At 36.8% G+C, this 14,715-nt stretch overlaps 1 protein-coding gene across 1 annotated transcript; it reads right to left on the reverse strand.

Annotated features, from left to right (window-relative positions):
- Positions 1–2,084: 2,084 nt before the first annotated feature.
- Positions 2,085–14,505, reverse strand: DAW1 (dynein assembly factor with WDR repeat domains 1; the record flags this gene model as incomplete). Its single annotated transcript, XM_010179066.1, is given in 9 exon segments — positions 2,085–2,191; positions 2,370–2,380; positions 2,813–2,885; positions 5,534–5,630; positions 7,269–7,391; positions 8,047–8,105; positions 11,170–11,320; positions 13,392–13,461; positions 14,466–14,505. Coding segments are annotated over 9 exon segments (731 nt in total), but the record flags the coding sequence as incomplete, so codon positions are not given.
- Positions 14,506–14,715: the final 210 nt, after the last annotated feature.

Raw genomic sequence — 14,715 nt, forward strand, 5'->3', positions numbered from 1 at the left:
TAATTGCAAATAAGAAGAAACTGTCTCTCAGTATCCTGGTGTCCAGCACGCCTGATCCCAGTTACCAGCTGCTGATTTGTCAAATGAAGCTCTGTAGACACCTTCAACTGAACTGTAGCTGACCATATCTGCCATTGGAAAATTACTGATGAAACACAGACCTACACTACAAAAGCATGTTCCCATTGCACGCTTTTTTTTAACATTTTATGAAGAAAATCTGGAACCTTCTTGAGCTTTTTTGTCCTTATATCAACTTCCCTCAGGACAATTCCGGATACTACCCAGCAAAAAAAACTGAGGAACATTCATCAGAATCAGCCAGCAAAATTCAAAGTAACTTCAAGTTCAAATTCAGTGTTTCTCATGTGATGAAAGAGAGGTGCACACAGCCTCACCTACAAGATTTTTGTGAATCTAGCTGAACTTGTATACAGAAATGTATGATTTGGTCAGTCTTTCTGACTGCAACTTACTGTTATTCCTAGATGTATACATGCCTAACTATCATATTAAAGGTTGGATGCTGGCCCTGGCACCATTATATTGTCCACTAGCCAATTACCAGAGCTGCCAGAGCTTAAACAAGATTTTTCTCCTATTCTCATATTACTCTTCCTGGTGCTGACCCTGATATGAAGTCCACATTCATGTCTTAGAAAAAAAGCATGCAACATGAAAATCCCATGACTGTAACTTCACTGCAGGTCAGACAAGAAGCTGGAAGAAAAAGCTGTTTTCAAACAAAAAACAGCCTACAACACCAGCCTAAAGAAAGTTGAACGCAAAGGTCAGATTTGCTGAATTAGTGCCTCTAAAGTATTTACATGCCAAACATTAAACTTCTGGTGTTGAATAAGCTCAAAACTTACAAGATCAAGCTTTAAATTATGTACTATGAGTTAATTTTTTCTTTAACAGAATAACAGAATATTAGGAGTTGGAAGGGACCTTGAAAGATGATCCAGTTCAACCCCTGCCAGAGCAGGATCACCTAGACCATGTCACACAGGAACGCGTCCAGGCGGGTCTTGAATGACACTCGCCCTTTACAAATTTATAACCATGAATGAGGTCACCCCTCAGTCTCCTCTTCTCTAAGCTAAAGAGACCCAGTTCCCTCAGCCGCTCCTCATAAGGGAGATGCTCCACTCCCTCCATCATCTTTGTGGCTCTGTGCTGGACTCTTTCAAGCAGTTCCCTGTCCTTCTTGAAGTGAGGGGCCCAGAATTGGACACAATATTCCAGATGTGGTCTGACCAGGGTAGAGTAGAGGGGGAGGAGAACCTCTCTTAACCTACTTTTAAATCATGATTACTCTAATTTTGAAGCTACACACATTGTTTATTACCTCAAGATATCACTATACACACACTTTCCTTTTATATATGAATTTCAAAGATATTCCCTTTGCTCTCACAAAAACAAAAAAAACATGACCTCTGAAAACATAATTGCTATCTTCATAAATTACTTTGTCAGGTCAATGATTTTATTATTCTACATATCCTAAGTTTCCAGTGGATTTACCAGGAAAACACCAGCTACTACATTATTATTTCTTGGCGTTGTATTCAAGAGTCAGAGAGGCCAAATTCTCTCATCTTTATACATTTATACTCACATAAAGAAGTGTGAGAAGGAAAACAGACCCTCAATGTTTTCTAAAGACAAGGTGACCAGACTAATTTTCTATGACATAACATGTACTTTCTTTCTACTTAAACAACCTGTTCCATCTGGAAATTCTAGATACCTTCCAAACCATGAGTTTCCATGCTGATAAGATTTTTTTCTATTTGGAGAATTCATCAGCCACAAACACAGGATCTGTTCATTCTGTCTGTTTCCTCAGCGCTCATGAGATGGAAAGTTAGAACAAAAAATGTATACAAAAGCCATTAGGGTAAGCAGCATTCATTTTCAGAAGAATGAAGGGAACAGGGTATCGAATGATAAGATGAAGGAACGCATACTCTAAATGAAAGAAAAATACAAGGTCTGTAATTTGTATCTCAACGTTGCTTTTTTCATTTACCATTAAAACATCCAACATAAGATGATATTTATTAATACTTCAGTACCTCCCAGTGCCAACATCCCACACTGTTACTGTATGGTCAAAGGAGTCAGTGGTAATCCTATCTCCAGTGGTGTTAAAAGACAATGCAATAATTTCTGCTGAATGCCCCTAAGAGAATTTTTTAAAAGGAATATGAGAATGCAAATATAACTTTTCCATTAATATAGTTCAATATGTAGCTTTTTTTCAGCAGCATAATCCTTCTATAACCCTTCAATGTATTATTTACTTTCTTGTCCAGTATATCACAATTTCAAGAGAAAGGTCTGGACTGTGAAATAGTCACTATTCCAACAACTGAAAAAAAATCAAGCACATCACTTAAGCAGTGAGCAATTGTCCAGTGATGTCATCAGTGCATATTTTCTGTACTTGATTTAAACAGAATCACATTTGTTCACCGATACATACTGAAATCAGATCATAGAATCATAGAATAGTTTGGGTTGGAAGGGAGCTTGAAAGGTTATCTAGTCTAACCCCTCTCATTGTAAAAGCTTTGTCCCTTATATCTAGTCTAAATCTATCCTCTTTTAGTTTAAAACCATTATGCCTTGTCCTATCACAACAGGCCCTGCTAAGAAATTTGTCCCTATCTTTCTTATAAGCCCCCTTTAAATACTGAAAGGCTGCAATAAGGTCTCCCTGCAGCCTCCTCTTCTCCAGACTGAACAACCTGTTATTTATCTCAGTTAGAAAACTAAGAAAGCAAGAAATATCCTTAAAAACATAAGGATCTGGCTGTGGTGTCCATGCTTCCAGTTGCCACCAACGTGCTCTGAAGATTAAATGATAAACATACCTGTAGCAAGAAACACTGGACGGAAAAAGTGGGAGAGTATTTATATACATTTTCTCAAAAACAACAGGTCAGGATTAATAGTTTTAAATAAGACAAAACTCTGACTTAATATTTTATGGCATACAGAGAAACTGCAGAGTTTTTCCAACAGTTCACAAATCCTTATAGCATTGCTCTGGATGACTACTCAAATCAAACGGACTAATTGGTTGCTTTGCAACGGCAACATATTAAAAAGACTTATTGGAATATTTCCTGTATTTTTTTCTGAACCTGGATTAGAATTCACTATCTAGGTGCTTCATTTTGTGTCACGAGGAGAAATTATTTAGTTTACAAAGTTTTAATGAAAATCAAGCCTGAAGCAGTTTGTTCATCTATTAACAGTGCATAGTTAACTGGCAGAGAACTATCTATTCAGTATCGGTATCTGTAATAAATTAAACTTATGCAATCTTAAAAAAGCTTCTAATTTCTAAACCTCCTCCTCTAACTTCAAGAAGTTTTAATTGTGTACACACACTTTCACACCCTTGCATGCACACTCGTTCCCTCTCATAGGATGAGTACCCACAAGTACACCCCTGTTTCCTAGGAGTGTATGTTCCCATACTTGCACACACCTTCCCTAGGAGACAGGAGTGCTCTAGGTTTAGTTGAACACATGCTGTTTCCTACAGTCTGCTGATCCACACGCCAGAAAGAAGGCATCCAAATTCGCAAATGCACACGTTACAGGGAGGACAAGGGGGCATTTTTTTTGAACCCCATACTGATAACACATGCACCAGATGCAGATTTTTCATGGTGTCTCCAAGACGAAGGCTACACTCTCTGGTCTAGGCAGACATTGTCATGCCCAAGGTGACATCTGGAAGTACCAGAGCAAGTTTTGACAACTGCTACTGCCAGACATTAGTCTCCCTCACCCTGTTATAAATTGTCTCGATTCTTTTATACTTCTATTCAGGCTTTTCTACTTCTTATTTCAAAATTCTCCTTGAGATTCTCCAGTTACTGTTCAATCCGACTGACAGTAGTACCTGACACTAACATTTGGTAGGCTTCTTCTTTAACTTGATCAGTCTGGGGAAAAGACTCTCCAGACAGTTTTGTGTACTCACAGACACACTATGTACACTCACACTCTTATCTTAACAGGTATCATTATCTAGGCCATTTGCCAAGGGCATCCCCACAACGTCATATTTATTTACGAAAAAGCAAGAACAAAACCTCAACAACTTAATTAATTTTTCACATAAAAAATCATGTACTCTTCTCCCCATTCTCTGTAATTATTCAGTTTTCTGCTAATAAAGACTACGAGGTGCCATGTGAAAAGGAAAACAGTAGTTGAGATCACTGGTGCATTTTCACTGTGTCCCATTTTTTTTCTTTTTTCTTTTTTCTTTTTTCTTTTTTCTTTTTTCTTTTTTCTTTTTTCTTTTTTCTTTTTTCTTTTTTCTTTTTTCTTATACTGAATAACTATGGACATGCCCTTGACAGCTATGTATCATATGCAATAACGGTCCTTCAGAAACAGGTTTCATTCACAGAAACACATAGTTTTCTGCTGGTATTATCTTCTACTAATTACTAGCTAGCACAACTCTTAACACTTTGGGTCTAATCTAACCCCTACAGAAGTCAGGAGAAATTGAGAGGCCTTTAAATATTTAGCTTACTGACTTGTGAAAGCAATATCACTGCAACCTGTCTCAAGAAGAAAACATGTATCCATTGTAGGGGATAAATGTTTCAAAGTATCCAGAGAATCAAAAACCCACTGAAACCAATCTCACCTTCCACCAAGGTAAACCAACACTTTCTCGTACTAGTTATAGGCCTCACAGTCTACAAATTAAACTTCAATTGTTTCTAGAAACAATTTCCAGTGTTGCTTTATTGAATAATGATTGTATAACTATTTTTGTTAAAAAATATAATCCACATTGAAATTCAGAGTTTCACTGGATTTGCCCCGATCTTTCAAGTTGGAATGTTGTACATTAAGATATTTGCTATTGCAAATGGGGCTCCTAATGCATTGGGAAGAAAACCAACCGTTTTTAAGCTGAAACTGTTTTCTTTTTATATATCTTTGACATTTCAGCATCCCATATGTTCTCAGTTAACACACTTAAAATTTCAGAAATTCATTCTTCCATAGCTCAAATTGGTCCTGTACGTGAAGTACAGATCTCAGCATGAAAGACAGCATACAAGCAATGATATTCTTGTGTATTCAGTGGTGCAAATATGAGAGACAATGCGAGATATCTAGAAAAAAGTGAGATATGTAAACACATCAAGGGAAAATATGTGCAATAAATTGAAAATTCTGATTGTTACGACATTTTAAAAAAATGTTTTAACATTTAGCAAACAAGGCGATTGGAACAAACTAAAAATAAAAATATATTATTGAGCTATATAACAATGCTTTCCTATTTTTCTTAAGAACTGTCAGAATGTCTTTTCTTGCAGTGTAGAGACGTTCACAATGTCTGAATGTGTGAAAGTGTGAACAGATGCAGCACAATGGATGGCCCTTCCAGTGTCAGCTCACAGGGACTTGGAACCCACAGCCATCAATTATGTTGTGTGGAAACATAAAGGAATAAGAAATGTCCATCAGTACTCACTACTTCTGCAATATGTCCTCTGAAAGTATAACATTTTCCTGTTTCCATACTCCACAGTTTGCAGGTTTTATCAAAAGATCCAGTGGCAATCTTGTCACTAAATGGAAAAAATCCTGTCATTTTTATTTGGAAGAAAAAACCAACTTCTGACTTCAAAGACGGTAAAAGTCATGGAAACGATAGCTACTCATCAAACCTTCCGTGCATTTTGGTGCATTCCACCACACTGCAAGCTTCCAGAGCAGGATTTCATAAACAGAAGTTACACCAAGGGAAAAAAATTAGCAGACATAATTAGTTTCCAAAAAAGCCACTGTGCCTACCTATTAGCACAGAAGTGTTCATAACTGATGACTATCATTAAGGATGAGGTTACTTGCTGTACTTACAGATGTATTTGAAAGTCATGTCATTTCATTAGATAGCATCTGTTAGTTTATCAACAGTTACAAACTCTTTTTATAAGCAGTTTACCCAAATTTCAGAGGTCAAACTCCACTCCCACTGAAGTCAGTGGAAGTGTTGTGACCAACTGCAGTTAAAGCAAGACTGAATAGAGGTACCCAGAAAATGTAGCAAGGGGCACTGTATCAAAACCTAAAGATTAACAGGAAAAACTGCTGAACTGCTTTTACTGAACTTTTAAATTAAAAGTAGCTTATCAGGTTTTTACTTACTACATATGGCTTCTCCACTTTTATGTTACAGTCTAGTTCTTGATCTTTGCACAGATTTTTTTGTCATACATTGGTTTCTTCAAAGTAATATCTTTTTTTTTCCAAAGTAAAGAATATTAGAACAGAAGACATTGAATTAGTGGGTTCTAGGTTGGATAAAGTTTGTTCATTTAGAAGGAAATGTTGATGCTCCAAATAGTGTAAGAACAAGTCTTTAACATTTATTTCCTGATGTTAACTGTGTAATGCTTAACTGATAAATAGGACATCTGACAGTGAAAGGAGTAAATGTGCTTCAACAGAAAACTAGAATTTAATTTGTCTTATTTTGCAGAGAAGCAAAATGGTTTACTTACACACAACAGCTTCCTCAGGAAGCAAATGACAATGAAACTTCACTAGCTAACACGTAATTCCCTTCACCTAACAGGTGGTAACTGTAACCCAGGTATTGCAGAAAACAAAAGACACAGCAATAAATATTCAACATTCATACAGCAGCACCCTGTGGATTTCATAAAAATTACTCAACAGCTCTGACACTTCTAAATCGTCACAAATAATAATGGTATAAGACCAAATGGTGAAATCTGCTTTTGTTATGACAGAAATGCTCTTTCTCCTTAACTGAAGCAACACAAGCTGTCATAAGTACTTATATCTGACATCACATGCAATTACATGGAGGTGATAAAGAATGATTAACATTCAGAACACAATCTGATCATGTAGAAATCATCAAAATAAATCTGTGTTTCAAGTTCTTAAACTGATTCATATATGTCTTCTTCAAGATACTGAATATCTGATGAAGTTCATGTTTTGGATTTCTTAATTTAATTTAAAAAAATACAGCAGAAAACATGCTTGAATGTGTCTCTTATACAAACACTATACAGTGTCATCGTGTGGTGATTAGCTACAGTTGATGTTTACAAATTAAGAATTTGAACTCTTTTTATTTCAGATCGTTTTATGTTAAAGTTTGAGTAACAGTTCTGCATTTGCAAAATAACATGATAAGCAATTATGATGCATTGCAGAGAAAATATATTTACCCATATGGATTATTGAAAGCTATTGCATAGACAACATTTCTGTGTCCCACCAGCATATGTAGCTCTTCTCCTGATGCAGTATCCCATACTTTGCAGGGTCTATCATAGCTTCCAGTGATAAAGCTAAAGCAAAGAGAAATTAATCTCTGAATAAGTTATATTTCTTACTGGTCCTGGTGCATAGTCAAATGAGTTATTTCACAGATTTCAGTTAGTACTGTCTCAGATCCTAAATCTCTTCTTTCTTTCAAAAATGTAGATTAATGACTATAGAGATTCCTTTTCTTTTATTTTTTTAAAATATTACTCATAAAAAAGGTTTCTAATCTGTAACGTATGCCAACTAAAAAGCAAGTTGCTACTTTCAAGAAATGAAGGAAAAATGATTAGGCATATGCCCACAGTGAAATAAATTAACATGAAACTCCCCTGTACTTGAAGTCCAAAATGAATTTATGTCAAAGCATCATTAGCTTTTAGTAATCTTCATTTTATTGCCATAAAGGTGCTTCTTTCTGAAATATACTGATTGTCAACAAACTATCACCTTGGAAAAAAAATACATAAACTGAATCTCACCTGCTGCTTTTTTGCATCTGCCATTGGTTTTCCCACCAAGGCCTGAAATCCTATCCTATTCAGTCAAGCTTGAAGCTGCTTATAAGCACCAAAACTGAATTCCTTTTGCAGCAAGATAAGAGCACTGAAATTCCCTTACAATTTAATTTACAAATACAAAACTTTGGCGATTATTATTTTGACTTTGAAAACAACTTACCGGGAACCAGACTTGTTAAATGCTGCATTAATCAGTGGCAATATATGTGTTTTAAGTGCCTGAAATAGAAGCAGGGGAAGGAGAAGAAAACAATACTTGATGCAGTGAAAGAAAGAAAGAAAGAAAGAAAGAAAGAAAGAAAGAAAGAAAGAAAGAAAGAAAGAAAGAAAGAAAGAAAGAAAGAAAGAAAGAAAGAAAGAAACACAAACACCAACCCCCAAACAAACAAAAAACAAACTACAATTGCTCAAAATACTCAATGGGTTAATATTTTTCCTCCTGTCAGATTAGCAGTTACAGCTGTAACCTCTAACACATTAGTCCCTAAATGAAAAGTCCCCCATGCTTCAGCAGGTTACCACTGCAATTATATAGTATTGATTTCAAATTTATGTTTTACTTGAATGAACTGTCTTTTCTCTCATTGTTTTTTCTCCACCTTTTCTGAGACCAGCAAAGTAACCCTAGATCAGAAAAGGCATGCAGAACCATAACGAAGAGACTTATCAAGACAAAATTCAAAGAGAGAATTTCAAATCTGATGTCTGCCTGTATTGTCTAGGTTATGGAGGTCACTATTTTTCTAACATTGCTTTTCAGGTCCTTTAATCAGACAGTATGTTTCACGTAAATTACCTCATAACTATAGTAATACATATTAAGGTTTATAAAACATAGCTGATAATGGTTTTGGATACTGCCAATGAAAGTCAGCGTGCCATGATGCTTTGAAAGTGACCAAAAAAATAGAATCCAGTTTGTGTTTGGATAAGGTGGCTACCGTATAACAGTGTTTGCATTTGAACAACTATCACCTATTATAAGCTGGCTTCTGCTCGAGTCTAAAGCATAATAAAATCATAACCTGCAAAATCACAGCAATTGCTGACAGTGAAGTAAAGGGATGTTAAAAGTACAGCTGTGGTCCACTAGATCTTCTCTGTAGTGTAAGAGTGAAGAAAAAATTATTTATGAGCAATGCCATTTAATCACTGACATATTACCAGAGCTTCAACTTTTTGTTCTTATCTCTAGCTTTCTCAGCTGTCTGTCTCCAAAAGGAAAATGAAAGGAGCTCAGAGATCTACTTGGAAGAGTAGGGACTGATCAAAATGGAAGAGAAACAACAATGGTCAAGTGAAGAACTGAGAGAGAGAAACAGTAATTTCTGTTCTCCAGGGAAAGTAAAAGTTTTGCATTCAGCTACAGCAGTAGGAATGTGCAGTCAAGGTGTGGAAATGACAAAAATGTTTTGCTTTTTTTAAAAAACAGCCCAGTATACAAATATCTACATATGAGAATAGCTAAGTAAGGAAATCTGTGGAAATTCAATCCATGGCATTTTTAGGGCTCCATGCAGGCAGCTCTGAACAACAGACATATTTAACAATTATGGGGAGAAAAGGGAAGAAAAAGAGGTGGGTTTATGTTCAATTTCAGATCACAGGACTAATTCTTTTCCTCCAATGCTCAGTGCTGCACTTGCTTCATTGACAGAACACTAAGCCAGCAAGAATTGCTTGTGCGAATGATACAATAATAAAATCCTAAAGTGATATTAAAAAGAACATACCTTGGTTTTGCAAAATCCTATACAGCAGTCCCTAAGGTAAAAATCTGCAAATCATTACAGCATACAAGTTCTATGTAATTGTTTAAAACCTGAGAAATTGTTAAAAAAGCTTGTTTCTCTGCACGGTGCCTAACATACACCATCAACACAATTACTGGAAATAACTAAAAAATAGGTTTATACACTCACTTAAGATTATGCTCCAGTGGAACAGGAAAAAAATCTCATTTCCAAACAAAGTAAACACATGGAACATTGTTTTGGGGAAAAAAAATCTCACTCCCTTGTATCCCTTGTATCTCAGAAGCACCTGATAATCATGTTGCATTTACAAGCATTAAATGGCACTGAAACATAAACCAAGTTCTTCTCACACACTTCTAATGGCTCTTGAGTGAAGGAAATAAGCCTGCACTGATTAGGTTTGCCTGCCTTTACTATTTCCAAATACAGAAGCTCAAATGTGGCACTATACCCAATAAAGAACAAATACATTACTTACATTGATTTGTCAGTCTATATGATTAACAAACAATTTTTAAAGCTTGTGAAAAGCAAGGCATTATCTTAATTGAGAGCACAGCTTAAAATAGACATTAACTTTTTAACCTTAAGATGCCTTATGACATAGCTCTGTTTTCAAGGTTAAATACACAGATCTTTGTAGAAGAACCCAAGTTATACGTAGCAACATGTAGGGTTTGGGGGGTTTTTAAGCCAAACAAACCAACACAAGATTTCTTCCTTTTCTCTCTAAATTGAAGGCAACACTCACACGGCACTGCTCAGCAATTTTAAAAGCTACACATTGCCACCTGCTGACAAAATGAAGATACAACGCTTAATTATTTCAGATTGCAACACACAATATCTGAAAGTAATTGTATTTTCATTTCCACAATTAATTACAGTTACACCTATTCTCTTTTGACAGACTGAATCCTGGAACTGAAGCTCTGAAAGGTCTCTCTAATAATTGTTCTTGAAAAGCTTATTAATTTAATTTTTTTTAAGTGCTGGATGTAAGCTGAACATCAAAGTACTAAAATTCAAACATAATAGTAACGGCAGAAAGTAGAGACAATCGGTATTACTGTTTGTTGCAGACTACATAAAGCGGCATAATTGTCACAAAATGAAGAAAAAGTAGACAAGAGTATGAAAATATTTTGGGCCTTTCCCAGCATCTAATTTCCTTGGGATCTATTTACATGTTCTGTTTAAACATAACTATGTATGTTGCTGGTCCACAGACTCATATCTGACAAATAAGAATATTATTTCTCTCCATCCAAAATACAATAACACACTCGTACATAAGCCTGTATAAACAGCACCTGGGAACAGTTATACCTCTCAGCCTTTTGGGGGAATTCCTGCCAGACATAACAAGGCCAGACTCAGTCACTCTGAACAGTGCAGAGGTGATTGAAAAGAGCTGAGAAATTCGTCATAATATCCAGATTTTGCAGAATATTCAGCCGTAAAAACATATTCACAACACCACAACTGAAACACCCAAAAATCCCTCAAATTATTTTAAAGATTACTCTGCCCTGAAAAAGATAGAATTTTTGATCTTTTTCCCCTAGCTTCTCTTGCAATCTTCATACTAAATGTATGATGTGTTCCTTGTACAAAGCTGTGATGAGAGGTTCTCCTTTTTGTATTTCTTCTACTAAGGCTACGGCATCTGTGTTAATTATGAGGAAAAACAAACCAACCAACTAACCAAACAACAACAACAAAAAACCCCACCAAAACCACCAGATTTCATCCTCTGGCAATAATTATTATTATAAAAGCAAGAATATTATTTACTTGCAGAGAAACAAGTAAGCAATTCAATGATACGCACTTATCTCATTCTGTAACAGCTTAAAGAAATATGGATAAATCTTTCTTTCTACACTTCTTTCTCTCTCTTACTAGAGTTGTTCAGTGAGATTTAACAAAAGTGACTTTCGCAAAGTGACTTATTACGTTTTATCCAGAGTACTAAGCTACACAGTTCCAGGTAGACAAAAATTAATAATTTTTAAATTTGATTTTATCGTCTTGCACATGCAGCCTACATTATCTACTAACTTTGGCCTACATGTAAGGACTTTCTCGTATCAATGTTGGTATTAAGACAATCATATTATTCCATTCTATGCTGCCTAATAAACTTCACAGATTTTGGCAACTTAATTTAATGGTGGCATTTTTTTCCTTTTTCTGATGCTTTTGAGTTGAGTTGAGCATATAGGCTGACTACTACGACCAAAACCATATTAAGGCTCTCATCTTTTGAGTGTCTAGAGGAAGATGTTAGCTGGAGGAAAGCAGAAGAAAGTTTGAGAGCTGCATAAAACTTCATAATCTTTTTGGCTAGCATCAGACAGTATGGAAAGTTCTGTGAAAAAATCCACCAGATATGACATTCAAATCTGTGAAAAGTTCCATACTTTTCATCTGTACAACTAGCTGATGGGAGGGAATGAAGTAGAAAAGAGCCAGACTTTTCTCAGTACTGCCCACTGAGAGAAGACCCAATGAGCAGAAACGAAAAACCCCCCCAAAAAGCCACAGGATATTCAACTTGAATACAAAAGTACACTTTTTTGCTGTGAGGGTGGTCAAACACTTGAATAGGTTTCACAGAGAGGTTGTGGAGTCTCCATCCAGGAGATATTCATAACCAAACTACACATGGTCTTGGTCAACCTGCTTTAGCTGACCCTGTTTTAGATGGTCTCAGAAAGTCCAAGCTAAACGATTCTTTGATTCTGTGACATACCACTATTGCCACTAAAGGCGCAAAACAGCCAGTCAAATAACCTCTCAAGCACTGGTGAAAAATATTACATGTAGCAGTATTAAAGCTAATTCAGCATAATAACTTGTTAAGTCAACTTTCTCATTACAACAGATTCATCCTATTCCTCATAAGGAAGACATAGGAGAGTTCAAGACTGGTGTCCTCCAACTAATTGACAACCAGAGCCAGATGTGATTGAGGATTGTCCTCCGCATAGCAAGTCTCACTTTCATCCTCATGAAATAACCTCTGCCTTCTATCTTACCTAACAATTTCCTGTCAAACTTTAAACTTTGGAGTAGATTGTATTTTTAATTCTTCATTTAGGCCAACTGATGATTTTTAGATATATCAAGCTCATGTAATTCATCAACCAGAAAATTTATGTTACTTGCAGCAGATGCAGATGCTTAGTTTCTCCACACAAACACATGGGAGTGAACCACTTACCTATTTTACACCCCATTACCTATGGTTGTTATGAGGATTAATTAATTAACAAGAGAGATCTGAACAGATGTCTAGTCATTATTTTCAGTGATTTCAACAGAGGTCATTTAAACCAATGTAACTGAGGGCTGAGTTAGACACAATTTTTGAAAACATTCTGAAGACTAGAAATACTATGACAGGTCCTAAGAACTAACTGTCATTCATCACAACATTACAATGTTAAGCACTGTATATTTCTGCTGCTTTTCTACAGGCATCTTGATAATCATAACTCTATAGGCAAAAAGAGGCTTGGCCTCTGAACAGAAAAGCATGATTGTAATAAACTGGAATGTAAAATTCTGTAATTAAAATAGTAAGATAACTATTTGACTATGTTATTTTTTTTTCTGTGTGTGTTTTAGCAAAGACATAGGTGGCCTCAATTATGTTTAAAACAATCTAATAGAGTTGGTTTTGAGCATGGTATAGAACAGCAGAGAGTGCTGTTATTTGAAATAATATCATACTTACTCAGGTCGAAGATCAAGTAGATCTATAGATCTGGTCTTTGGCTCACCATTTTGTACATATTCCAGGATAATTCCTTTAAAAAAATAAATCTTAATAAGATATTAGGGATTTTATAACATGCACTGTAGACTGCAATGCTTCCACTTTTTTTGCTCCACTGACTTCAGCAGACCTATTCTTTCCAAGAAGCCTGGAAAACATGGTTTTTTTAAAAATTTCATGTTTACTTCGCTGTTTGCAAAGATCTGTGTGCAGTAATGCATAGAAAATTGTAACACACTTTCCATGTCTTGGTGTGGTCTTTCACCTCTGCACCATTTACTGAGCTAAAGTATTAAAATGTTTAACCACATTGCTTCCTGTTTTGAAACAGTAGTTAAAAAAGAGTTATGCTGTTCCTTGGTTTTCTGTGGGAAAGGATAGTTTAGATTAATTTTTTCTCATTTTGCATTTTACCAAGTCCGTAAGAAAAATATTTAATGTGAAAGAAAGATCTGTTACTACAATACACTTCCTGAGCTGGCCGTTTTCATCTCATTTCACTTCTGAAAATTCAAGTCTCCTGACTGAGTCAATGATGAATGAGGAAGACAGCTTAGCAGGATAGCTTTCCAAAGCATGGTTTGGCTCAAAAAAGTCACAAAACAAAGAAAGGAAGTAAGAAGTGTGAAAACTTTTTGCTAAGCAAGCCTTTTGATAACGCATACACATTTTTTGTGTGCTGACTACTGTCACTTTTGACTTTTTAAACTTCTTACTGCGATGCAAATAAGACTGCCTTGATTTCGCAACAAAAAATCATTAATCTGTGACGAGTTGCTCCCAACTGGCAGTCTCTCAACCAACCGCCGTGCCAAAATACCCGCACCTGAACTCAGTCCAGGTGCAGGATCTACCCCCATGACTTCTGTCCTAGCCCATGACAGCGCTGAGAGAAGCAGTGCGCACCTGAGGAAAACACCCGCCCGCCACCCGCTGCCAACGGCAGCCCCCATGCCCTCAAACAGCCCCGCCAAGCCGGCACAGCTCCTGTCTGGGCCGGGAGTCGGGCCGGCCTCCCCGCGCCCTGCTCCGCACCCGGCGGGTAGTAGCGCAGCAACAGCCGCCTCAGCCTCATCCTCCGCCGCTGCCGGCCCCGGGCTTCGGCCCGTTCCCACAGCAACGACCAAACAGCGCATGCGCCCCCCGCGGGGAAGGGCCGGTCGGTGGTGGTGGTGCTGGTGCGGCAGTTAGCGGTCACGGCCGAACCATTCCTCGGCCCGAGGCGGCTGTACCAGATGCGGTAGTGGTTTTTTCAAGCCTCCCCCGCCCGGCTTTTGGCATCAAC

Source organism: Mesitornis unicolor, unplaced genomic scaffold, assembly GCF_000695765.1.
Source record: "Mesitornis unicolor isolate BGI_N332 unplaced genomic scaffold, ASM69576v1 scaffold10752, whole genome shotgun sequence".
NCBI lineage: Eukaryota > Metazoa > Chordata > Aves > Mesitornithiformes > Mesitornithidae > Mesitornis > Mesitornis unicolor.